Consider the following 25,425-nt stretch of genomic DNA (forward strand, 5'->3'; position numbering starts at 1 on the left):
AAAAAAAATTTGAACAATGTTTTATCACCCACACACTAAATGTTTAAATTTTAAAAAAAAAACATGTTTTTGGGGCGACACCATGCCTTTAAGAAGGACGTTCCACATTATTAAGCAGGCCACAGGTTTCAAGCAATATGGGAAAGAAAAAGGATCTCTCTGCTGCCGAAAAGCGTGAAATATTGCAATACCCTGGACAAGATATGAAAACATTGGATATTTCAAGAAAACTTAAGCGTGATCATCGCACTATGAAAAGATTTGTGGCTGATTCAGAGCACAGACGGGTTTGTTCAGATAAAGGCATAATGAGGAAGGTTTCTGCCAGACAAATTAATAGGATTAGGAGAGCAGCTGCTAAAATGCCATTGCAAAGCAGCAAACAGGTATTTGAAGCCGCTGGTGCCTCTGGAGTCCCGCGAACCTCAAGGTGTAGGATCCTCCAGAGGTTTGCAAGTGTGCATAAAGCTATTATTCTGCCACCCCTAAACAATGCTCACAAGCAGAAACGGTTGCAGTGGGCTCAGAAATGCATGGAGACTAATTTTCAAACCGTGTTGTTTACTGATGAGTGCCGTGCAACCCTGGATGGTCCAGATGGATGGAGTAGTGGATGGTCGGTGAATGGCCACCATGTCCCAACAAGGCTGCGATGTCAGCAAGGAGGTGACGGAGTCATGTTTTGGGCTGGAATCATGGGGAGAGAGCTGGTAGGCCCCTTTAGGGTCCCTGACGATGTGAAAATGACCTCTACAAAGTACGTAGAGTTTATGACTGACCACTTTCTTCCGTTGTACAAAAAGAAGAACCGTGCCTTCCGTAGCAAAATTATCTTCATGCATGACAATGCACCATCTCATGCTGCAAAGAATACCTCTGTGTCATTGGCTGCTATGGGCATAAAAGGAGAGAAACTCATGGTGAGGCCCCCATGTTCCCCTGACCTCAGCCCTATTGAGAACCTTTGGAGCATCCTCAAGCAAAATATCTATGAGGGTGGGAGGCAGTTCACATCAAAACAGAAGCTCTGGGAGGCTATTCTGACATCCTGCAAAGATATTCAAGCAGAAACTGTCCAAATACGCACAAATTCAATGGATGCAAGAATTGTGAAGGTGATATCAAAGAAGGGGTCCTATGATAATATGTAACTTGGCCTGCTCCGTTTTTTTTGATTGAAAGAGCTTTTGATTTCTGTAAATATGTACTCCTGATGCTAAAAATTCAACAAATTACCATTGTAGTTCTCTTTACAACCTTTAAAATGTTTTGATCTCTGTTGTGCATAATAATTTGAAACCGTGCATTTTGAGTATTTTATCATTAGATTTGTTCAATAAAATTCGCATTATACTCCAACAGTTGATGGCTTGAAGATTATACTGACTGTCATTTGGATTGTCTATTTAGAAAATCTGCGAAAAATAACATTTGCATAATAATTTGGAACGCTGTGAGGCCAGTTAAAAAAATAAAAATTAAAAAAATCTCCTGTTTTAGGCCAGCATAAATCTGCCATGTCTTTCAATAAAGTTTAAGTGCTCATGCACACGACCGTAGTAGTGTGCACGGCTCGTGATTTGCGGCTCGGACGGCCGCGAAGTGTCACCCGCGGGCCACCTACAAATCCGGCCGTGCACATGGCCGCGCGCATTCAGTTCTGTGAGCCTGGACCGCATAATACAACTGTAATAAGACATGTCCTATCTTTATGCGGTCCAGGCTCCCGGGCAATGCACGAACCATGGAAACCACGGTCATGTGTATGGGCCCATAAAAATGAATGGGACCACAATTCACCAGGCAGATTTGCGGGTGAATTACGGCCACATAAACACGTTTGTGTGCATGAGGCCTAACTACAGGAGAAAACTGAAAATTCAGCTATTGGCCATATGGATAGTATATGGAGCAGTATAGTCATCAGCCTCTTTGGGCGTTAGGCCCCCTATGTACATAACGGAAATGTGGCAGACATTCCATGCAAAAAATTTGCAGTGGATTATAGTTCCAGCCATGTGAATAAGATATATGAGCAAATCTCATCCACATGATTCTGAACATTTTTCGCACATAAATCGGAGCATGCTGATTATTTTCCGGATGTTTACTGCAGATTTCACCCTTTTGAAATCCAGTGATTCTGCATCAAAATCCGCAGGTAATTCAGAAATTTTGATGCGGAAAAACCTTCAGCAAATCCACCTTGTGTATTGGTACTCTTAGGCCTCTTGCACATGATTTTTGGGTAGGCCGGCATCGGAGTGTTACCCGCGAGCCGCCCGCAAATCGTGGGCCTTGCACATGGCCGCGGCCATTCTTTTCAATGAGCCTGGACCGCAGAACAAGACCGTAATAAGACATGCACGTTCTTTCTGCGGTCCAAGGCTCCTGGGCCATGCACAGACCGTGACCGTGAAAACCACGGTCGTGTGCATGGCCCCACAGAAATTAATAGGGCCGCAATTCTCCCATGGATTTTCAGGGGAATTGCGGCCGCAAAAGCACGTTTGTGTCCATGGGGCCTTAGTATTGGAAATCTTCTCCAACTGTTTTCTGTATCACACAATTACAACATGATAATATGTTCCTTATACGTGTGTAGATCGCGTGGACATAAATAAAATGAATAAGGCCTCATGTACACGACCGTAGTGGTGTGCACTGCCGTGATTTTCGGCTCGGAAGGCCATGGCCTGCCCACAAATCGTGGGCGGTGCACATGCCCGCTTGCATTCATTTCTATGAGCCTGGACCGCAAATGGCCGTAATAAGACATGTCTTATCTTTTTGCGGTCCAGGCTCCTGGGCAATGCACGGACCGCGGAAAACCACTGTTGTGTGCATGGGCCCATAGAAATGAATTGCGGTCGCAAAAACACATTCGTGTGCATGGGGCTGAGACGGAAAAATCAGACATTGTAGAGGTTGCATCTGGTGCTGGGTATTTTATTATTAGCTTACAGAAAACAAGCAGAGATCTTGAAAACTGTGAGGAAGGTATATTGGAAAATGGTATATATTTTAACAATCTCTCTGAGGGGTTAAAAAGACACCTTTTTCATGTCTTGTTAACACACTGCGACTTTGGCCGCGGTACATGTCACAGGGCCAGAGAAGTAAAAAAAAGTGAACGTGGTTGTGTTGGGAGCCACAAGTTTCCACAACTGTGACACAACAGTCGCAAGAAATCCAGACTTGATAGATTTCTTGTGACTAGTATCAGGGTATGTGCATACGTAGTGTTTTCAGACGTATTTGGGGGGGGGGGGGGGGGGGTTACGCTTCGAAAAACGCCTAAGAAACGGAAGCAGAGCGCCTACAAACATCTGCCCATTGATTTCAATGGGAAATACGACGTTCTGTTCCGACGGGGCGTTTTTTAGGCCTCATTTTAAAAAAAACAAAAAACGCGTAAAAAGACGCCTGCGAAAAAAGAGGTCACTTCTTACTCGTTTTTTGAGCCATTTTTCATTGACAAGAAGTGACATGCCCTATCTTCGGGCGTTTACATCTCCGACCTCCCATTGACATCAATGGGAGGGAAAGCGTATTTCGCTGCGTTTTTTGCCTGCGGCGCTTAACGGCTGCGGGTGAAAAACGCCGCAAATGGCGTGCAGAGAGATGAAAATCTGCCTCAAAATTCTAGATGGAATTTCTGCCTGCAAAAAAACTCTGTGTGAACATAGCCTTAGACATATGGACGTTGTATGCGTGGGATCCCCCTCGATTATCTAGAACGGAGAGCTGAGAATTTGCCAGACTGGGTAATGTTTCATACTATGTTGGCACTACATGTGAAGCACGGGCAATGTCTGGTAATATATGCCTCACTTTAGGAATTGCATAGCGCTTATGGGATAGAAGGGCCTTTTCAAACAGTCAGCAAATTTGACTGGTGACATGATTTATGTTGCACTATCTATGAGTCGCTGCTGCTGGTATAGGTGTCAGAGCTGACTTCAGAAAATAAAACCAAAGCCGGACACAGCAGCATTTTCATTACCCCCTGACTAGGCAGGAGCTCTAGCAGCCGCACTGTACTAGCGATAGATACAAGGCGGAACGTTTGTCTTCCCGCGTTGTTTTGCAGGGGAAGTGTTAGAAGGGTGGACATCGCAGGAGCGTCTCCTCAGTTCTTTACGCTGCTGGTCTGGCATGGAGGAGCCGTTCCCCCCTGTTTACATCTACAGCCCTGAATACGTGCAGCTGTGCGACAATGTGCAGAGCAAAGTGCCGCGCCGGGTGAGATAAGCTTCCATGTTGGTTATGGGCAGGGGCTGAAACAGCGGCGGCACAACGTTGGGAGGCAGAAGCCACTAATAGAAAGGAGAGAGGGCAGAGATCATAATAACGTCATGTCTATGATACCAGAAAAGGCGGAGGTCATCAACGGCTGGGAATAATGAACACATAGTAGAACTTTTCATTGATTGTTTCTGTATAGAGTTGCCCTTAACGATAACCAATGACTGGACTGTAAGCAATGGAAACATTCGGTTGCGCCTAGAATGGAGTTGCTCCTGGTAGAACAACTCCAGTCTAGACTAGTCACTTTTAAAATGGCTACAATAGAGTTGCTTGCAGGAGCTCCACATAGAAACTCCATTCTAGTAGACGGCTAGAATGGATTCTCTACAGGGAGGATCCTGTAGCTCAGTCATAACTGGCCACATTATAGATAATTCTACAGAACAGTTCTGAGTAGGAATGGCCTAAAACATGTAACCCATACATTTATATCTGTAGACGATTTCTGCTGCTATTACGTGAATGTTTAGGCTTCATTCACAGCTGCATCTGGGCTCCTTGTTCATGGGTTCCGTCTGAGCTTTCAGTCAAGAGAACCCATGAACGGAACCGAAACGGAAACCATAGCTTTCCGTTTGCATTACTATTGATTTCAATAGTAACGCTTCCGTTGCAAATGGTTTCCGGTGTTTTGACGGAATCCGTATCGTAGATGACTACGCTATTGATTGACTGATTTTAAGTATGGCTCAATTAATAGCGTCAACACCTCAAAACAACATATACGATTATCAAGGTGTGATATCTCCACATCATTGCGAAACAAAAGTTAGGTATTTTTTATAATCAAAAATTGCATGTGTTTTTTTTTTTTTTTTTTTTTTTTATCGCTTAGGCCTTATTCACACGAACGTGTTAAACGGCCGTCACACGGACCTATATAACTCAATGTGGCCGTTCATGCGGCCGTTATTTCAACGGATCGTGTGAAGGGTACGCGAGAAATTAGGACATGTCCTATTTTTTTTCACGCATCCCTCTATAGACTCAAGTCTCACATTATCAAGAAAATTACAAAAGGCTATTTCTACAGGGGCCAGTTCCATCGTGAAATGGCTATTAGGACCTTATATATTAGAAACCACCAATAAGTCACCCCATTTTAAAAACTTCACTATCAAAGTATTCAAAACAGCATTTAGAAAGTTTCTTAACCCTTTAGACGTTTCACAAGAATTAAAGTAAAGTAGAGGTGAAATTGACACATTTTATTTTTTTTGCAGAGATTTATTTTTAATCAATTTTTTTTTCTGTAACACAGGAAGTTTTACCAGATAACCGCAACTCAATATTTATTGCCCAGGTTCTGCAGTATTAGGAAATATCCCACGTGTGGCCCTAACGGACTGAAGCAGCGGCCTCCGAACCAAAGGAGCACCTAGAGGATTTTGGGGCCTCCTTTTTATTATAATATATTTTAGACACCATGCCAGGTTTGAAGGGCTCTTGCGGTGCCCAAACAGTGGAAATCCCCCAAAAGTGACCCCATTTGGAAAACTACACCCCTCAAGGAAATTATCTAGGGGTACAGTGAGCATTTTGGCCCTACAGCTTTATTGCAGAAATTATTGAAATTAGGCAGTGAAAATGAAAATCTACATTCTTTAAAAGAAAATGTAGGTTTAGCTAATTTTTTCTCATTTCCACAAGGACTAAAGGAGAAAAAGCACCTCATTTGTAAAGCAATTTCTCCCGAGTAAAACAGTACCTCATATGTGGTAATAAACGGCTGTTTGGACACACGGCAGGGCTTAGAAGGGAAAGAGCGCCATTTGGCTTTTGGAGCTCAAATTTAGCAGCAATGATTTGCGGAGGCCATGTCGCATTTGCAGAGCCCCTGAGGGGACAAAACAGTGAAAACGCCCAAAAAGTGATGCCTTTTAGGAAACTACACCCCTTGAGGAATTTATCTAGGTGTGTAGTGAGCAGTTTGACCCCACAGGTGTTTCATAGATTTTATTAGAATTTTTCTTCAATAAGACGTAGCTTTAGCGCAACATTTTTTCATTAATAAAGGCGGAAAAGCACCCCAACATTTGTAAAGCAATTTCTCCAGAGTAAGGCAATACCCCACATGTGATCATAAACTGCTGTTTGGGCACACAGCAGGGCTCAGAAGGGAAGGAGCGCTATTTGGAGTGCAGATTTTGCTGGATTGGTTTCTGGTCTATATGTCGCATTTGCAAAGAAGTTACGCCATTTTGGAAACTACACCCCTCAAGGTATTCACCTAGGGGTGTAGTGAGCATGTTGGCCCCTGCAGTTGTTTTGCAGAAATTAGTGTGCACTCGATGTTGCAGAATGGAAATGGGATTATTTCCATAGATATGCCAATATGTGGTGGCCAGCTTGTGCCACCATAACAAGGCAGCTCTCTAATTATTATGCTGCGTTTCCCGGTTTTAGAATCTCCCTATGTGGGGCACTAATCTTTTGCCTGGACATTTGACAGGGCTCAGGAGTGAAAGGGTGCATTCAATGTTGAGGCCTTATTTGGCGACTTACAAAGTATTGGTTCACATTTGCAGGGCTCTGATGTGAAATAATAAAAGAAACCCCTGAGAAGTGACCCCATTTTGGAAACTGCACCCTCAAGGCATTTATTAAGGGGTGTAGTGAGAATATTCACCCCACAGGTCTTTTCCATAAATGATTACACTGCGGATGGTGCAAAGTAAAAACTAAAATTTTTCCCCAGATATGCCATTTCAGTGGCAAATATGTCATACCCAGCTTATGCCACTGGAGACACACACCCCAAAAATTGTTAAAAGGGTTTTCCTGGGTATTGCGATGCCATATATGTGTAAGTAAACTGCTGTTTGGGCACGCTGCGGGGCTCATAAGGGAGGGAGCACAATTTGGCTTTTGAAGCGTAGGTTTTGCTTGGTAGTAGTTTTATTTGGAGTTTTACTGGCATTTCAGTTTATTATTTGGGTGCACATGTAAGCTGGGCAGAGTACATCAGGGGTGTACTCAGGTGGTATAATAATGGGGTAGAAAAAACACAAAATTATCTATTGATATTTGTTACGCTGTTTAGCAATACTTTCTGCACAGGCCAGTGATGCACTGATAAATGCTGTTACTTATCCCCCTTTTGGTCCACACTCCGCACCTTTGCAGTTTAGGGAATTTTTCTGGGGAAGTGTGGTCCTGTTATAATACGGGCACCCTCACTTCCAGCAAATATGTTTGGGCCCTCCCCATCCTGGTTCCCTGATTTTAGGGCCTCGATAAATCGCCTTTTGAAACAGAAGAAATGTTCCCCTCGGGTCCGCACAACTGCATATTTTTATTTCCTGACTTATTGGAGCCTTAACTTGTTTTATTTTTTCATAGAAGTAGCGGTATGAGGGCTGTTTTTTGCGGTACGAGCTGTAGTTGTTATTGGTACCATTTTGGGGTACATGTAACTATTTGATGACTTTTTTTATCCTGTTTTTTTGGGAGGCAAAGTGACCAAAAATCAGCAATTTTTTTTATACAGCGTTCACCATGCGTTTATAAATTACATGTTAACTTTATTATGCGGGTCAGTACGATTCCGGTAATACCTAATTTCTGGCTCTTTTTTTCTGTTTTACAACTTTTTACACAATAAAATTAGTTTTGTAAAAAGAAAGAGCTATAGTTTTAGGGCTACCATTTTTGGATACTTGCGACTTTTTTTGATCACTTTTTATTTACATTTTTGTAGGGCAAAGTGACCAAAAAACAGAAATTCTGGCATTGTTTTTTACGTTGTATTTTTTACGTTCACTGCGTGGAATAAATAACACAATATTTTTATAGTTTAGGCAGTTACGGTTGCGGCAATACCTGTAAAAAAAAACAAAAAAACAGCACGATATGAAAGCATTAAAGAGGCTCTGTCACCACATTATAAGTGGCCTATCTTGTACATGATGTGATCAGCGCTGTAATGTAGATTACAGCAGTGTTCTTTAGCAGTGTACTACGCGCAGAAAAGATGGAGGGGGTAAGTACAGTCATTTTATTTTTTTAACCCAGCGCTGCATTCCGCAGCAGAAATTCTGTTTCGTACGGAAGGCGCGGCGGGATCCAGGTCGGATACACCACGCAGTTTTTAAACAGCGTATCCGACTCATGGCAACTCGTCCTAAGGCGTGCTTCATTTCTTCTCTGCTGCCCAATCTGTCATTAAAGAGGCTCTGTCACCACATTATAAGTGGCCTATCTTGTACATGATGTGATCGGCGCTGTAATGTAGATTACAGCAGTGTTCTTTATTTAAAAAAAACGATCATTTTTGACAGAGTTATGACCTATATTAACTTTATGCTAATGAGTTTCTTAATGGCCAACTGGGCGTGTTTTACTTTTTGACCAAGTGGGCGTTGTGAATAGAAGTGTATGACGCTGACCAGCTCTAAGCTGTTATTGGTTAGTTTACATCACGTGGTCCTATGTTATCCACGGGTCATTGGCCTACTTTTAAAAGTAGCACAATGAACTGACGTAACTGGGCACCACGTGATGTAAACTAACCAATGACAGCTTAGAGCAGTTTACTGATGCTTGTAAGGGGCGCAGAATCACCCAAGATATGCCAGAATTTTGGTGAATCACAGATGCGTGCGCCACTAAAAAAACCTAGTGTGGGGACTTCAGATACAAATGAGTCTCTGTGCTAGGAGTTATTAGTGGTCATTCAAAAGTAGGTGAACGATGGCTGGTAACTAGGTTAGGCCCCATTCACATCACGCTACTGCCCTATGTTTATCGAGTACGTCGGGAAAGCTCCCGACGTACACAATAAACGTATTTATAGGGCTCCATTATCCCAACAGAAACCAAAGAATGTTCTTTTGGAATAGTATATGTCGGTATACCTTGTTTTTGAAGGATAGAATAGTCTACGCTATTCCATTCTGAGGAATCCTTTTAAAAAAAAAACCGAAAAAAACACACTGTATACGTTCACATCTGCATTTCGTGGTTTGGTTCAGTCAGAGGAGCACAACAAGGGAATACCGGTAGCGACGGTTCGGTTGCACGACAGACATCGCCTGCGTCCGAGGGAACCCATTGACTTTAATGGTTTCCGTCAGGTTTTTCGTCTGGGTGTCTGTGATTTTACATCAAACAATAGGGAAGCTTTCTGCGCTATTGTTTTCAGTAATCTCAGCCGGATATGTGACTATGGCCCCTAACGGATTCTCCAACGCAGATGTGAATTAAGCCTTTCATGGGTGCCTATGGGTGATGTATGCCACTGTTTGACATCCGTCACGGGTCTATGTTGAACGTATATCTTGTGGAACTCCCAACATCATTGTCCGTATATAGACCGTGTCGTCAGAAGCAGTGCCGTAGTTCCCAGGCAGAGCGCAAATAGATCCCCCCCCCCCCCCCCGTGAGTGACCTGACTGACGGTCATTGAGGTTACATCTACAGAAGTTGTCCACTACCAGGGAACCGATGACTTATCCACCACATAGGTCATCAGTATATGATCTGTGGGGGTCAGACACCTGGGCCCTGCCCGATCAGCTGCTCCGGTGGCCTACAGGAACCAGATGTCATTGCACAGTATGAAATGTATGGAGCCGCTAGCATTTGGCTCCGTACATTGCATAGCGGCCGTACTGCATAACTTCACCTCTCTTCCTATTCACTTGAATAGGTGCAGAGCTACAGCTTGGCCGCTATTTCATGATCGGAGCAGCTGATTTGTGCATGGTCCGGGTATCTGACCCCCACAGATAATATACTGATGACCTATCCGGGGGATAGGTCATCAGTTGTCCGGTAGTGGACAACTTCTTTAACTGTGGTCATCGTGGGAAAATTTTTTGAGGGGCTGTTGAGGGACTATATTCAGGAGTATTTGACAAAAAATAGTAGCACAAGTGACAGGCAACACGGTTTTACTAAGGACAGAAGTTGTCAAACAAACCTGATATGTTTTTATGAAGGGGTGAGCAGAAGCCTAGACAGAGGGGCCGCTGTGGATATTGTATTTTTGGACTTTGCAAAGGCATTTGAGGTTTTAGAATCACCCTACATGTGGCCCTAATCTTTTGCCTGGACTTTCCACCAGGCTCAGGAGTGAAAGAGTACCATGCGAAATTGAGGCCGATTTACAAAGTATTGGTTCACAATTGCAGAGGCTCTGATGTGAAGTAATAAAAGAAACCCCTGAGAAATGACCCCATTTTGGAAACTACACCCATCACGGCCTTTATTAAGGGGTATAGTGAGCATTCCACCCACAGGTCTTTTCCATAAATAATTGCGCTGTGGATGGTGCAAAGTAAAAATCTAAATTTTTCCCTAGATATGCCATTTCAGTGGCAAATATGTCGCGCCCAGCTTGTGCCACTGGAGAGACACACACCAAAAATTGTTAAAAGGGTTTTCCAGGGTATGGCGATGCCATATATGTGGAAGTAAACTGCTGTTTGGGCACGCTGTAGGGTTCAGAGCGGAGGGATTGGCATTTGGCTTTTGGAACGTGGATTTTGCTTGGTAGTAGTTTTGTTTGGAGTATTAGTGGTATTTCAATTTATAATGTGGGGGCATACAGTGAAGGAAATAAGTATTTGATCCCTTGCTGATTTTGTAAGTTTGCCCACTGTCAAAGACATGAACAGTCTAGAATTTTTAGGATAGGTTAATTTTACCAGTGAGAGATAGTGTAATGGCAGGAAGGAGGTGAAGGGAAAGTGAGCCCTAATCTACCTACCGCCCTGTCCCTGCCTACTTGCAACGACCCGCCCTAGGCGACGGGGTACAACTGGGCGGCGGTCCCTACGCTGTCTAAGTGCACGGGAGAACAAACAGGGAACACGCAAGGGAAGGGGCAGTAGCCCACGGAACGCCGCGAGGAAACTGAGCGGTGAATGAATAGTCAGGACCAGGATGAAGTGGAGTATACCAACGTGAGCACGGAGAAGGAAGCAAGCCAGGGGCAAAGCGAAGCAGGTTAAGCAGAACTGCAGCAAGGCAGAAGCACGGCAAAAGCAGGCTGGAGCAAGCAGCAGTGGGGCCAGGAATCCAGAAGAATTACAAGCACTGAGGAAGAGAACACGGCAGGTAATAAAGGACAGGGGGCGGAGCTAACTCCGACTGACCAGGCTGCGATAGGCTCTCCCACTCCTGAGCCTGCCACCCTGGTTGGTGGGAGATGGTGTCAGTCTAACAGGTCTGGCCTCAGGTGTGGATTGATTAATCCCAGGAGTATACCTAGACGTAGTACCTGGCAGATCCCTAACAGATAGATTATATAAAAAAAAAAAAAAGAAAATCACATTGTCAAAATTATATATATTTATTTGCATTGTGCACAGAGAAATAAGTATTTGATCCCTTTGGCAAGCAAGACTTAATACTTGGTGGTAAAAACCTTGTTGGCAAGCACATCAGTCAGACGTTTTTTGTAGTTGATGATGAGGTTTGCACACATGTTAGATGGAATTTTGGCACACTCCTCTTTGCAGATCATCTGTAAATCATTAAGATTTCGAGGCTGTCGCATGGCAACTCGGATCTTCAGCTCCCTCCATAAGTTTTCGATGGGATTAAGGTCTGGAGACTGGCTAGGCCACTCCATGACATTAATGTGCTTCTTTTTGAGCCACTCCTTTGTTGCCTTGGCTGTATGTTTCTGGTCATTGTCGTGCTGGAAGACCCAGCCACGAGCCATTTTTAATGTCCTGGTGGAGGGAAGGAGGTTGTCACTCAGGATTTGACGGTACATGGCTCCATCCATTCTCCCATTGATGCGGTGAAGTAGTCCTGTGCCCTTAGCAGAGAAACACCCCCAAAACATAATGTTTCCATCTCCATGCTTGACGGTGGGGACAGTGTTCTTTGGGTCATAAGCAGCATTTCTCTTCCTCCAAACACGGCGAGTAGAGTGAATGCCAAAGAGCTAAATTTTAGTCTCATCTGACCACAGCACCTTCTCCCAATCACTCTCAGAATCATCCAGATGTTCATTTGCAAACTTCAGACGGGCCTGTACATGTGCCTTCTTGAGCAGGGGGACCTTGCGGGCACTGCAGGATTTTAATCCATTACTGCGTAATGTGTTACCAATGGTTTTCTTGGTGACTGTGGTCCCAGCTACCTTGAGATCATTAACAAGTTCCCCCCGTGTAGTTTTCGGCTGAGCTCTCACCTTCCTCAGGATCAAGGATACCCCACGAGGTGAGATTTTGCATGGAGCCCCAGATCGATGTTGATTGACAGTCATTTTGTATGTCTTCCATTTTCTTACTATTGCACCAACAGTTGTCTCCTTCTCACCCAGTGTCTTACTTATGGTTTTGTAGCCCATTCCAGCCTTGTGCAGGTCTATGATCTTGTCCCTAACATCCTTAGAAAGCTCTTTGGTCTTGCCCATGTTGTAGAGGTTAGAGTCAGACTGATTAATTGAGTCTGTGGACAGGAGTCTTTTATACGGGTGACCATGTAAGACAGCTGTCTTTAATGCAGGCACCAAGTTGATTTGGAGCGTGTAACTGGTCTGGAGGAGGCTGAACTCTTAATGGTTGGTAGGGGATCAAATACTTATTTCTCTGTGCACAATGCAAATAAATCGATATAATTTTGACAATGTGATTTTCTGTTTTTTTTAAATATATAATCTATCTCTCACTGGTAAAATTAACCTAGCCTAAAAATTCTAGACTGTTCATGTCTTTGACAGTGGGCAAACTTACAAAATCAGCAAGGGATCAAATACTTATTTCCTTCACTGTATGTAAGATGGGCTAAGTATATCAGGGGCATAGTCAGGTGGTCTAATAATGGGGTAAAAAAAAAAACATAAAATAATACATAGATATGCTGTGAAGCATTCCTTTCTGCACAGGCCAGTGTCGCACTGATAAGTGGTGTCGGTTCTTATCCAACTTTTGGTTCACACTCCGCACCTTTGCAGTTTTGTGAATTTTGCTGGGAAAGTGTTTTCCTGGTATAATACGGGCACCCTCGCTTCCAGCAAATATGTTTGGGCCCTACTGTTCCTGGTTCCATAATTTTAGGGCCTTGATAATTCGCCTCTTGAAACAGAAGAAATGTTCCCCTCGGGCCTGCACGGTTGCATATTTTCTCTTTCCTAGTTTATGGAAGCCTTAACTAATTTTATTTTTTGATAGACTTTGAGGACTTTTTTTTTTTTTTTTTTGCGGGACGAGTATTTATTCATATAATTTTGGGGTACATTGGACTTTTTGATCACTTATCCTATTTTTTGGGAGGCCAGATGATCAAAAAACTGCAATTCTGGCATAGTTTTGTTAATTTTTATTTATACAGCGGTCACCATGCGTTGTAAATTACATGTTGCGTTTATTCTGCGGGTAGGTCCGATTCCGCTGATACCAAATTTATAGCACTTTTATATGTTTTACAACTTTTTGCACAATAAAATTACTTTTGAAAAGGAATGTATTTTTTCTGTCGCCAAGTTGTGAGAACCATAACATTTTAATTGTTTGGTCGACCGCTGTATGAGGGCTTGTTTTTTGCAAGACGAGCTATCGGTTTTATTGGTACCATTTTTGGATACTTGTTCACTTTTTATTCCAATATTTGTAGGGCAAAGTGACCAACTAACATAAATCCTGGTTGAGTTTTTTTATGTTTTGTTTCTTTACAGCGTTCACCGCGTATTTTTATAGTTCAGGCTGTTATGGTAACGGCGATACCAAATATGTATGGTTTATTTTCAATGATAAAGGACTTGATAATGGAAAAGGGCAATTGTGGTCTATTTTGTTACTTTTTTATTATATGTTTTACAACGGTTTTTTTTTCACAATTTTTTTTACACTTGTTTTATACTTTTTTTTTTATTTTTAAGTCCCACTAGGGGACTGGAAAGTCCAACTGTCTGTTGTTTTTTTTTTTTCTAATACATTGCACTACTTGTGTAGTGCAATATATTAGATCTGTCAGTCATTCACTGACAGCAAGCCGATTAGGCTTTGCCTCCTGGCGGGGCCTAATCTACTCCTGTAATGGCAAAGCAGGAGGCCATTGTTAGGCGTCCTGCTGCCATAGCATCAGTTGGCAGCCCTGATTGCATGGCAGGGCTGCCGATCTGCTAGCAACCTCTAAGATGCAGCGATCGCTTTCGATTGCGGCTTCTAAGGGGTTAATGACACGGATCGGAGCTAGCTCCGGTTCCTGCCGTTAGAGGTGGATGTCAGATGTAACACAGCTCCTGAGCCGGCGCCATCTTGCTGCCAGCTACGTAAGCCTTTTAGGCCCCACCTCCGGGTGGGCACTGAACTTCCATTCTAGGCAGACCGGGAGGTCCGTATTAGGCCTCTGATTGCCATTGCAGCCACCGGAACCATGGCAATTTCATTTCTGGGGTGCCGATGAACTGCAAACACCTTAAATGCAGTGATCACTGAGACCATTGCATTTAAGGGGTTAATGGCGGCGATCAAAGCTGATTTCGGTCCCCACCATTACAGCCGTATGTCAGCTGTGTTACACCGCTGACATCCAGCGATGATCGCACTGACTCCGCTTCTGAGCCGGTGCCATGCATTTGTCGTATGGATACGGCAAAATGCGGGAAGCACTAGCTTTCCATGTCATCCATACGGCAAATGTCGGGAACAGGTTAAAAATAGAGAGGGTAAAAATGGTTCAGTTAGAGTCCTTCACATTTTACACCATTCACAGAAAAATCTGTTCCCTTTACCCCTCCTCAGCACCAAAACCGAGAAGGCATTTAATAGAACCTGTCTCGTATAACTCCATCTTATTTTATCTGCTTTCCATTTCCCCGACCCCTTAAAGGGAATGTGTCGCAAATTAAACCTTTTTTTTTTTTAAGTGTCGTTACTTATTTCTATTATATTTTTTACGGTTTTTGCTGTATTTTTTATTTTTTTCCGTATGGTGGAAAGTACTAAAAATGAAATTATAATTTGACATGTTTTCCAATGTTGGCCACCAGGGGGAGCAGTTCCCAGAATTACAGCAAGGTGAATAAGGCAAAGCAACTTGACTCACAGCTGCTGTAAATGTGGGAGGGAACCTCACCCTCCCTCTCACAAGCCAGGTAAAGGTGTCTTCAAATTGCTAAGCAGTGTCTGGCAGCCATATTGGTGTGATTCTGCAGCTCGAAGAAGTTCTAGGACACACCAAAAGGCTAAGTGTATGTTCACACGCTTACTAAACAAAGGGAAAACCGATCCTGATTTTCAGCCATTTTTTAATCAAACTCGCGTTTTTTAACGGCCGTTTTTGGAGCTGTTTTTCTATAAAGTCAATGAAAAACGGCTCCAAAAACGTCCCAAGAAGTGATGTGCACTTCATTTTGGTCGGGCGTCTTTTTTACCACGTAAAAAACGCCCTGTCGGAACAGAACGCCATATTTCCCATTGAAACCAATGGGCAGATGCTTGTAGGCGTTCTGCTTCCGATTTTTCAGCTGAAAACATTGTGTGTGAACATACCCTTAGGGTATGTGCACACGCTAACTGCATTTACGTCTGAAATGACGGAGCTGTTTTCAGGAGAAAACAGCTCCTGCATTTCAGACGTAATTGCTCGTACTCGCGTTTTGCGAGGCGTCAATTACGACCGTAATTTGGAGCTGTTCTTCATTGAATTCAATGAAAAACGGCTCAAATTACGTATATAATGTATATAAGTGTCCTGCACTTCTTTGCCGAGGCTGTTATTGTGCGTATCGTCTTTTGACAGCGACGCGTAAAATTACATGTCGTCGGCTCAGTACGTCGGCAAACCCATTCAAATGAATGGCCAGATGTTTGCCGACGTATTGGAGCCGTCTTTTCAGGCGTAAATCGAGGCGTAAAACGCCTCGTTTACGCCTGAAAATAGGTCGTGTGAACCCAGCCTTAGAATGATGAAAGTGAAGTGAATGACTTTTAAGTTGACCGGTTCACACGCCGTGTATTTGACATGTTTTTTTTTTTTTTTTGCACATTTTACGTGCAAAAAAAAACACAGAAAAAAACGCTTGATTACACTTGATTTTGTGTGTGTGTGTTCTCGCCGCTGATTCTTCAAAACAGCTGATATGCGGCTATGAAGTATCAGCGGCGCCCGTGCACACTCCACTCTGCCACACACACGGGAAAAGTCTTAAAGGGGGTCGTCCAGGAAAACATGGCGCCGCACCTGTCCTCAGGTCGTGTGTGGTATTACAGCTCTGTCCTATTCACTTCAATGGAGGTGAACTGCAATACCAGACACAACCTGAGGACAGGTGCGGCGCTGTGTCTCCAATCCGGACACCCCTTCTGTCCTGAGATGACCCGACGGGGGAGGCGGGTGTCACAGCCACCCACCGCCATCACCGCAGACAGAACCACACAACTATGGCATGAGGGCAGGGCTTGTCCTGAGTGCACGGTCTCTTGTTATGGACAGAGTTATAGTCACATGAACCCGGTCTGATGAACCGGTAACCTAGGTCCGATCACATGACAGAGGGGGTCACCAAAAACCCTGTACACCCTCAGCCCGTCCATCCAGCCCTTTCCTGGTTGTATCTGCATCTGGGAAAGCTGGATGACCACCATTACCCCTCATACTGGAGTGTTTAGGGATGTGACTAATGAACCTCTCACACTCCAGTAGTAGGGGTAATGGTGGTCACCCAGCTTTCCCAGACCCCTGAACGGTAAATTTCTCTAGTTGTCCTGAGACTGTTTGGGGATGTGACTAACGAACCTCTCAGTCTCAGCACAACTAGAGAGATTTATCATTCAGGGGTCTGGGAAAGCTGGGTGACCACCATTACCCCTCCTAGTGGAGTGTGTTTGGGGATGTGACTAATGAATATCACACTCCAGTAGGAGCGGTAATGGTGGTCACCCAGCTTTCCCAGACCCCTGAACGGTAAATATCTCTAATTGTGCTGAGACTGAGAGGTTCATTATTCACATCCCCAAACAGTCTCAGGACAACTAGAGAGATTTACCGTTCAGGTCCTTCCCAGTACAGTTTCATTGTGTGTCCTTCACACAAGGGAGGGAGGAGGGGGGGGGCGTCGGGGGAGGGGGGGCGTCAGGTGGCGGGGCCCGTCGGGGGTCACGAGAGCGGGGGTCTGTGAGGTAGAGAGTGGGACATGCAGAGACACACATCTTACCTGCAGTGCAGCTGGTCTTCAAGATGGCGCCTGCTCTCTCCCTGCAAACAGCTGCTCTGCTCTGTCTAACTCTGACCTGCGTCTGCGCAGGACAGAGCCATAGTGCAAAGTCAATGGGACGGGTCCCGTTCATTGACTCCTATGGACTGGAGCTGCCGTATTCCATGTCTGTATGTGTCGTTAATCGACACATACAGAAATGGAAAAAAAAATGGCAGCCCCCATAGGGAAGAAAAAGTGTAAAAATAAAAAAAAGTAACACACAAATTAATACAAACGTTTTTAATAAAACACTAACCTCAAATTGATATTAAAAAAATTTTTTTGGTGACACTGTTCCTTTAATGACCGCCGATAAGCCTTTTCACGGCGGCCATTAGTAAAAAAAAATTTAGTTACAAAAAACTGTTATTAGAGAGGAAACATATTAGAATGGAGTGCAAGCTTAAGCTATTTTGTGCCCTGATTCAGGCAGTGACACAGGAACCGCTTCAGAAGCGGAAATATTCTATGATGAAACTACAAGTACTGCTTCGGACTCTTCTGCAACAACTCCCCCTATGGAAGATGCCACTGTTACCAAAGCCACAGGCGCAACTGCAGGAACTAGTAATCCCATAGTACCGCCAATTTTGTGGGATCCTGCAGCAAACTTTATCCCTCAGGTGCCCCAATTTATGTCAGCTCTGGGCATAAACATTGACACCACACAATTTGTTTCATATTTTTTTTTTACGGATGAGCTTAAAAGCAAAATGAATTGTGGACCAGACGAACCTTTTTGCGAGGCAGTTTTTGACCACGTGCTTTTCTGTTTACAAACATCCAAACGGAGTGTCATAATGATGGCGGCTGCGCGAAAATCACAACTCCGCGCATCATACGCTGATGACACACGGAGCTGTTAAGTCCCTTTTGCGCACGCAAAACGTGGCGTTTTTTGCGTGTGCAAAACGCACACGCTCGTGTAAATGAGGCCTTAGGCCAAAATGGACACCTTTAGTTTGAGACCTTACCAAATGCCCGTGAGATAATACACCAACATATTTGGTATCCAAGCAATCAGAACAAATTCAGAAATAAATCTAGGGGCATGCAAAAGTAAAAACATTATTTAAATACTGTTACACAACAAATTGAAGAAAACTTTTTTTTTTGTACAAATTATTTTGCATTTTTGTAAAATTTTGAGAAATTAAAAAAAGAAAAAAAAAAAAGAAAACCTATAGTATATACCACCAAAAGAAAGCCCTGTTTCTGCTGAAGAAAAACCATACCAAATGTGTAGGGATACATTCGATTCCTACAACGTTATAACCAATTAAATAAAGACCTAGTGAAACTGCTAATTTTGCTTTGGTCATTAAAGCCCGGAATGCATGCAGGGGGAAGGGGTTAAAGCAGTATTCTCTATGAATGACCCCCAGTCTGCCTCAGTAGCGGTTAACGTGAATCTGTCTAGCTCCTTTGAGATACGCAATGGCACACGTCAGGGATGCCCAGTGTCCCCTCTGTTGCTTCTGACTGTAATGGAGACGCTTATGCAAACGATTAGATTGGAAACTAGCATTGTGGGATTAACATTAGGTACTAGAGAACATAAAGTAGCTGCATACGCAGATGATTTGTTAATGGTGGTGACAAACCCAGAGATTGCTTTTCCTAAAATTCAGCAAGTTTTAGACTCCTTCAGCGCTTTTTACAATTCTAACCCTTTCAAGACCGAGCTCATTTTGGCCTTTATGACCAGCCCCATTTTCTCAAATCTGACGTGTCAATTTATGTGTTAATAACTCTGGAATGCTTTTGCCTATCCAAGCGATTCTGAGATTTTCTCGTGACATATTGTACTTTATGTTAGTGGAAAAATTTGGTCAATAAATTCATTGCTTATTTGTGAAAAACACCAACATTTAGAGAAAATTTGCAAAAATTATTATTTTTCTCATTTTAAATGTATCTGCTTGTAAAACCGATAGTAATACCACACAAAATAGTTACTATTTTACATATTCCATATGTCTACTTTATTTTTGCATTGTTTTTTGAACATTATTTTATTTTTGTAGGACGTTACACGGCTTAGAACTTTAGCAGAAATTTCTGACATTTTCAAGAAAATTTCAAAAGGCTATTTTTACAGGGACCAGTTCAGTTCTGAAGTGGCTTTGAGGGCCTTATGTACTAGATAGACCCCATAAATCACCCCATATTAAAAACTGCACCCCTCAAAGTATTCAAAACAGCATTCAGAAAGTTTCTTAACCCTTTAGGCGCTTCACAGGAATTAAAGCAAAGTAGAGGTGAAGTTTACAAATTTTATTTTTTTTGCAGAAATTCATTTGTAATACATTTTTTTCTGTAACACAGAAGGTTTTACCCGAGAAATGCAACTCAATATTTATTGCCCAGATTCTGTAGTTTTTAGAAATATCCCACATGTGGCTGTAGTGTGATAATGGACTGAAGCACCGGCCTCAGAACCAAAGGAGCACCTAGAGGATTTTGGATCTCCTTTTTTTTAGAATCTATTTTAGGCACCATGTCAGGTTTGAAGAGGTCTTGTGGTGCCAAAACAGTGGAAATCCCCCAAAAGTGAGACGGGTTTGGAAACTACACACGTCAAGGAATTTATCTAGGGGTATAGTTAGCATCTTGACCCCACAGGTCTTTTGCTATATTTATTGGAGTTTGTCTGTGAAAGTGGAAATCTACTTTTTTTCTGAAAAAATATTAAAAAAATGATATTTGCAAGGAATAAAGATTAAAAAGCACCCCAAAACTTGTAAAGCTACTTCTCCCGATTACGCCAATACCCCATATGTGGTACTAAGCTGCGGTTTGGACCCACGGCAGAGCTCAGAAGGGAAGGAGCGCCATTTGGATTTTGAAGCGCAGATTTTGCTGGATTGGTTTTCAGTGCCATGTCGCGTTTGCAACGCCCTGGAGGGAGCAAAACAGTGGAATCCCCCAAAAACTGACCCCATTTTGAAGACTACACCCGTCAAGGAGTTTTTCTAGGGGTATAGTTAGCATTTTGACCCCACAGTTTTTTTGCTGAATTTAGTGGAATTAGGCCGTGAAAATGAAAATCTGAAAAAACATAGAAATGTTTAATTTTTACAATGAATAAAGGAGAAAAATCACCCCAAAATTTGTAAAGCAATTTGTCCTGATTACAGCAATACGCCATATGTGGTAATAAACTGCTGTTTGGACCCACGGCAGGACTCCGAAGGGAAGGAACAATATTTGGCTTTTGGAGCTCAAATTTAGCTGGAATGGTTTTCGGGTGTCATGTCGCATTTGCAAAGCCCCTGAGGTATCAAAACAGTGGAAACCTCCCAAAAGTCCCTTTAGCAGACTGGAACGAGCGATCATTAGGTCGCTGGTACAATACACTGCAATACTAATGTATTGCAGTATAATGTCATTTTACAGGCTCCTGTAACAGCGCGATCGCTGTTCCTGTCCATTAGTCCCGGGTGTCAGCTGTAATACACAGCTGACACCTGCAGAATATGGAGCGGGCGCAGCGCGTGAGCCCGCTCCATATATAACCCCTCGCACCACGACATGCTATTAAGTCGGGTTGCGCGAAGGCGTTAATGCGCAGCGGATGGTGCAAATTGAAAATTTAAATTTTCCACTGATATGCCATTTTAATGCACAGTATATTGTGCCCAGTTTGTGCCACTGAAGACAAATACCTCATACAATGTTGAGCGGGTTCTCCCGGATAAAAAATATCATATATGTGGACGTAAGCTGGTGCTTGGGCACGCTGTGGGGTTCAGAAGGGAGGGAACGCCATTTGGCTTTTGGAGCGCAGATTTTGCTTGGTAACTGTTCTGTTTGGGGTTTTGCTGGTATTTCAATTTATAAAGTGGGGGTATGTGTAAACTGGGCAGAGTACATCCAGGCATAATAAGAGGGTATAATAATGGGGTAAATAAATAATAATTCGCAGATATGTGGCCGGTGTCGCACTGATAAATGGCGCCCGATCTTATCCGCTTTTGGAACACACTGCACATTTTGCATCGCCATATTCTGAGAGCCAGAATTTTTTTATTTTTTCTCCAACGGAGCTGTGTGAGGACTTATTTGTGGCGGGAGAATTTGTACTTTTCATTGGTACCATTTTAGGGTACATGTGATTATTTTTTTAATCGCTTTTTATTACATTTTTTTGGCAAGCAAAGTGACAAAGAAACATAAATTCTGACAATGTTTCTTGTATTTTATTTTTTACAGTTTTCATGGTTCGCTATAAATGACATTTTACCTTATTCTGCGGGTCGGTATGATTACGGCGATACCATATGTATATAGGTTTTTTATGTTTTGTGGCGATTGCGCAATAAAATCACTTTTCGATAAAATTATTTATTTTTTGTGTCACCATATTCTGAGAGCCATAACTTTTTTTTATTTTTCAGTCAAAACAGCGGTGTAAGGGCTTGTTTTTTTGTTGGACGGGTTGTCGTTTTTATTGGTACTATTTTAGGGTACATGCGACTTTTTGATTACTTTTCATTCTATATTTTGGGAAGGTTGATGACCAAAAAATAGTGACTCTGACAGTTTCTTTATTATTTTTTTTGCGCTGTTCACCGTGCGGGAAAAATAATTTTATAGTTTTGGTCGTTACGAACGCGGTGATACCAAATATGTGTACCGTATTTTCCGGACTATAAGGCGCACCGGATTATAAGGCGCACTTTCTATGAGCGCCTTGTAAGCAATCATGTTTCATATATAAGGCGCACTGGATTATAAGGCGCAGCACATTACCGTTAAATAAACCATTGCTCAGACTGCAAGTCAAAATTTATTACACTTTTTAACAATAACTTGCAACTGGTTCAGCTGTAATTGCAAATCAAAACGTTAAGGGTATGTGCACACACACTAATTACGTCCGTAATTGACGGACGTATTTCGGCCGCAAGTCCCGGACCGAACAGTGCAAGGAGCCGGGCTCCTAGCATCATACTTATGTACGACGCTAGGAGTCCCTGCCTCGCTGCAGGACAACTGTCCCGTACTGTAAACATGATTATACTACGGGACAGTTGTCCTGCAGCAAGGCAGGGACTCCTAGCGTCGTACATAAGTATGATGCTAGGAGCCCGGCTCCTTGCACTGTGTTCGGTCCGGGACTTGCGGCCGAAATACGTCCGTCAATTACGGACGTAATTAGTGTGTGTGCACATACCCTTACCGTACTTTTTCAGTTCATTCCTCCACCAGAAATCCATCAAATCCGTCATCTTCAGTGTCGGAGTTGAACAGTTGGGCGATTTCGGCATCAAGCATGGGGTCCTCCTCTTCATTATCCGAGTCGGTTTCGTTGCTGCTGCTAGGCTCTTCAGTGGTGATTCCAGCCTTCCTGAAAGCTCGGATGACACTGGAGACTGATACATTCTTCCAGGCATCCACGATCCACTGGCACATAGTGGCATAACTCGCACGGCGTTGCCTCCCTGTTTTGGTGAATGTGTGGTCACCTTCTGTCATCCAATGCTCCCATGCAGCTCGCAATTTAACTTTAAATGACCTGTTGATGCTGATATCTAGCGGCTGGAGCTCTTTGGTTAATCCACCAGGGATGACAGCAAGCTCCGAATTAGTTTTCTTCACTTGGGCTTTGACAGTATCGGTCAAGTGGGCGCGCATCGAGTCACAGACCAATAGGGATGGGGATTTGTGAAAAAAGCCACCCGGTCTCTTGACGTAGACCTCCCTCAGCCACTCACTCATCTTCTCCTCATCCATCCAGCCCTTTGGGTTAGCCTTAATGATGACACCAGCAGGAAAATTTTCTTTAGGCAAAGTCTTCCTCTTGAAAATTACCATGGGTGGTAGTTTCTGGCCATTAGCCTGACAAGCGAGAACTACAGTGAAAGATGACTTCTCATTTCCTGTGGTACGTATAGATATCGTACTGGTCCCTGTTTTCTCAACAGTACGGTTTACGGGGATATCGAAAGTGAGGGGAACCTCATCCATGTTAATAATGTGTTCTGGCTGGATATTCTTTTCATTTATCTTGGTTATGCAGTAGGTGCGGAAAATGGCCAGCTTCTCTTCATAATCCTTTGGTAATTGCTGGCACACAGTAGTTCTGGTGCGAATGGAGAGATGACGCCTTTGCATGAAACGAAAGCACCATGAAGGACCTCCTCGAAAGTCCTTGATCTCCATGTCACGTGCTAAAGCAGTGGCTTTGAGTCTAATAGAGACAGTGGAGACGCTTCTACATGCGTTTCTCTGTTCCATAACCCACTGTTCTATTTTGTCCTCCAACTGTGGCCACCTTGCTTTGTTTCCTCGGAAACTCAGTTTGGTCTTCTTTACTTGGCGGAGGTCATCTTCTTGTTTTCTCCACTTACGCACCATGGATTCATTAATGTTGAATTCTCTTGCAGCTGCCCTATTTCCATGCTCTACTGCATAACTTATAGCTTTAAGCTTGAAACCTGCATCATAAGCATGTCTCTTAACAGGAGGCATTTTTTGGGGTAGTGGGTATAGTTAACGCTAAAGCAAAGATATATTGCAAGGATCCTACAGAGCTGTAAGTATCACTCAGTGTGGCTCCTGATTACGGTGGCCGTAATGCTCAATCCATTTATGGATACTGTAAAAACCCAAGTGAAGAATAAATTCATAGGCGCACGGGGGGGAGGAGCATGGTGTGTGCTGTGGTATGCCGCCGCCGACCCCTGCCGCCCACGATAGAGGTAAAGGATCCTGTATGAACCCCTCTCTTTACTGTCGGGTTCATATATAAGGCGCACCGGATTATAAGGCGCACTTTCTATTTCTGAGAAATTCTCAACATTTTATGTGCGCCTTATAGTCCGGAAAATACGGTACTTTTTTTTTAACATTTTCATTTTTTTCCTATAATAAAAGACTTATAGGAAAAAAGCATTTTTTGTTTTTGTAACTTATAATAACTTGTTTTTACACTTTTATAAAACATTTTTATTACTTTATTTTTTACTTGTTTTACTTGAAGCCTGGCAGCACTGATCGCTGCTATAATACATTACACTACCTAGGTAGTGTAACGAATTATAAACTGTCAGTGTGACGCTGAGAGTCACACTGACAGGAAGCTTATGAGACCAGCATCCGGCTGGTTCTTATAGGCTGTCGTGCATGGCAGACCCGGGGGCTGATATATGGCCCCCGGTTCTTCCTTATAACCGACTGCAGCACCTGCAATCGGTCCCCGGGAAAGTTTGTTGTAGCAACAAACTTTCCAGTTTGTTATAGCAACAAACTTTGCAGTTCGTTGCTACAACACACATTCCCTGCGATCACATGACCGGGACCTGAACTAATCAGGTCCCTATCATATCTCCGGGACCAGAGGCAGGTGATAACAGCGCGATCCGGGTGTCAGCACTACTGAGACACCCGGATCACGCTTTTAACACCCACCATGGATTCACGTTGGCGCTGCACAGAGCCCAGCAAGTGCCGACGTGAATATACAGTGGGCGGTCGGGAAGCGGTTAAAATATATATGACTAAATCCCATGCTTTGGGGTTCTCCTTGACTAACTCTCGCAGGAATATACCAGCAGAAAATTCTGCTTATAATTGGTCTTCTCCTCACAGTACCTTTCTGGGTATCAAGATTAATAACATGAGTCACTTGTTTGCCCTGAACTATGCCTGCTTTTTTGCCTCTCTTCCGGATCTGTTGAGATGCTTTGACATTCCTTACCTTTCTAGGTTTGGATGGAAAAATATAGTAATGTATTTTTTTGCTGCCTAAATTGACCTACCTTATGCGGTCCTTACCCATTCCACTAACTAGAGCTTTACAGCCATTAAGAAGTTATTTTCCAAGTTCATCTGGAGAGGTAAGAAAAGCTGTAATTTCTAGGGATATTTTAGCTCGACACAAGACCAGTGGTGGGATCAGCTTACCAGATCCTGAAAAATATTACACTTCCATAAATTTAACTAGAATT

General features: G+C 43.2%; 1 protein-coding gene across 5 annotated transcripts in view; it reads left to right on the forward strand.

The window, feature by feature from the left end:
* Nucleotides 1-4,097: 4,097 nt before the first annotated feature.
* Nucleotides 4,098-25,425, forward strand: part of HDAC8 (histone deacetylase 8) — a 128,771-nt gene continuing 107,443 nt past the window's right edge. For 4 of the 5 annotated variants that reach the window (XR_012850144.1, XM_075834264.1, XM_075834267.1 and 1 more), the window contains exon 1: nucleotides 4,098-4,245. Coding sequence is in view for 4 of the 5 variants with exons in the window: in XM_075834264.1 (XP_075690379.1) it covers nucleotides 4,159-4,245 (87 nt within the window). In the remaining variant the exon portion in view is untranslated. The remainder of the gene's footprint in view (nucleotides 4,246-25,425) is intronic. The other variant, XM_075834265.1, reaches the window with a different exon arrangement.

This window comes from Rhinoderma darwinii, chromosome 8, assembly GCF_050947455.1.
Source record: "Rhinoderma darwinii isolate aRhiDar2 chromosome 8, aRhiDar2.hap1, whole genome shotgun sequence".
Taxonomy (NCBI): Eukaryota; Metazoa; Chordata; class Amphibia; order Anura; family Rhinodermatidae; genus Rhinoderma; species Rhinoderma darwinii.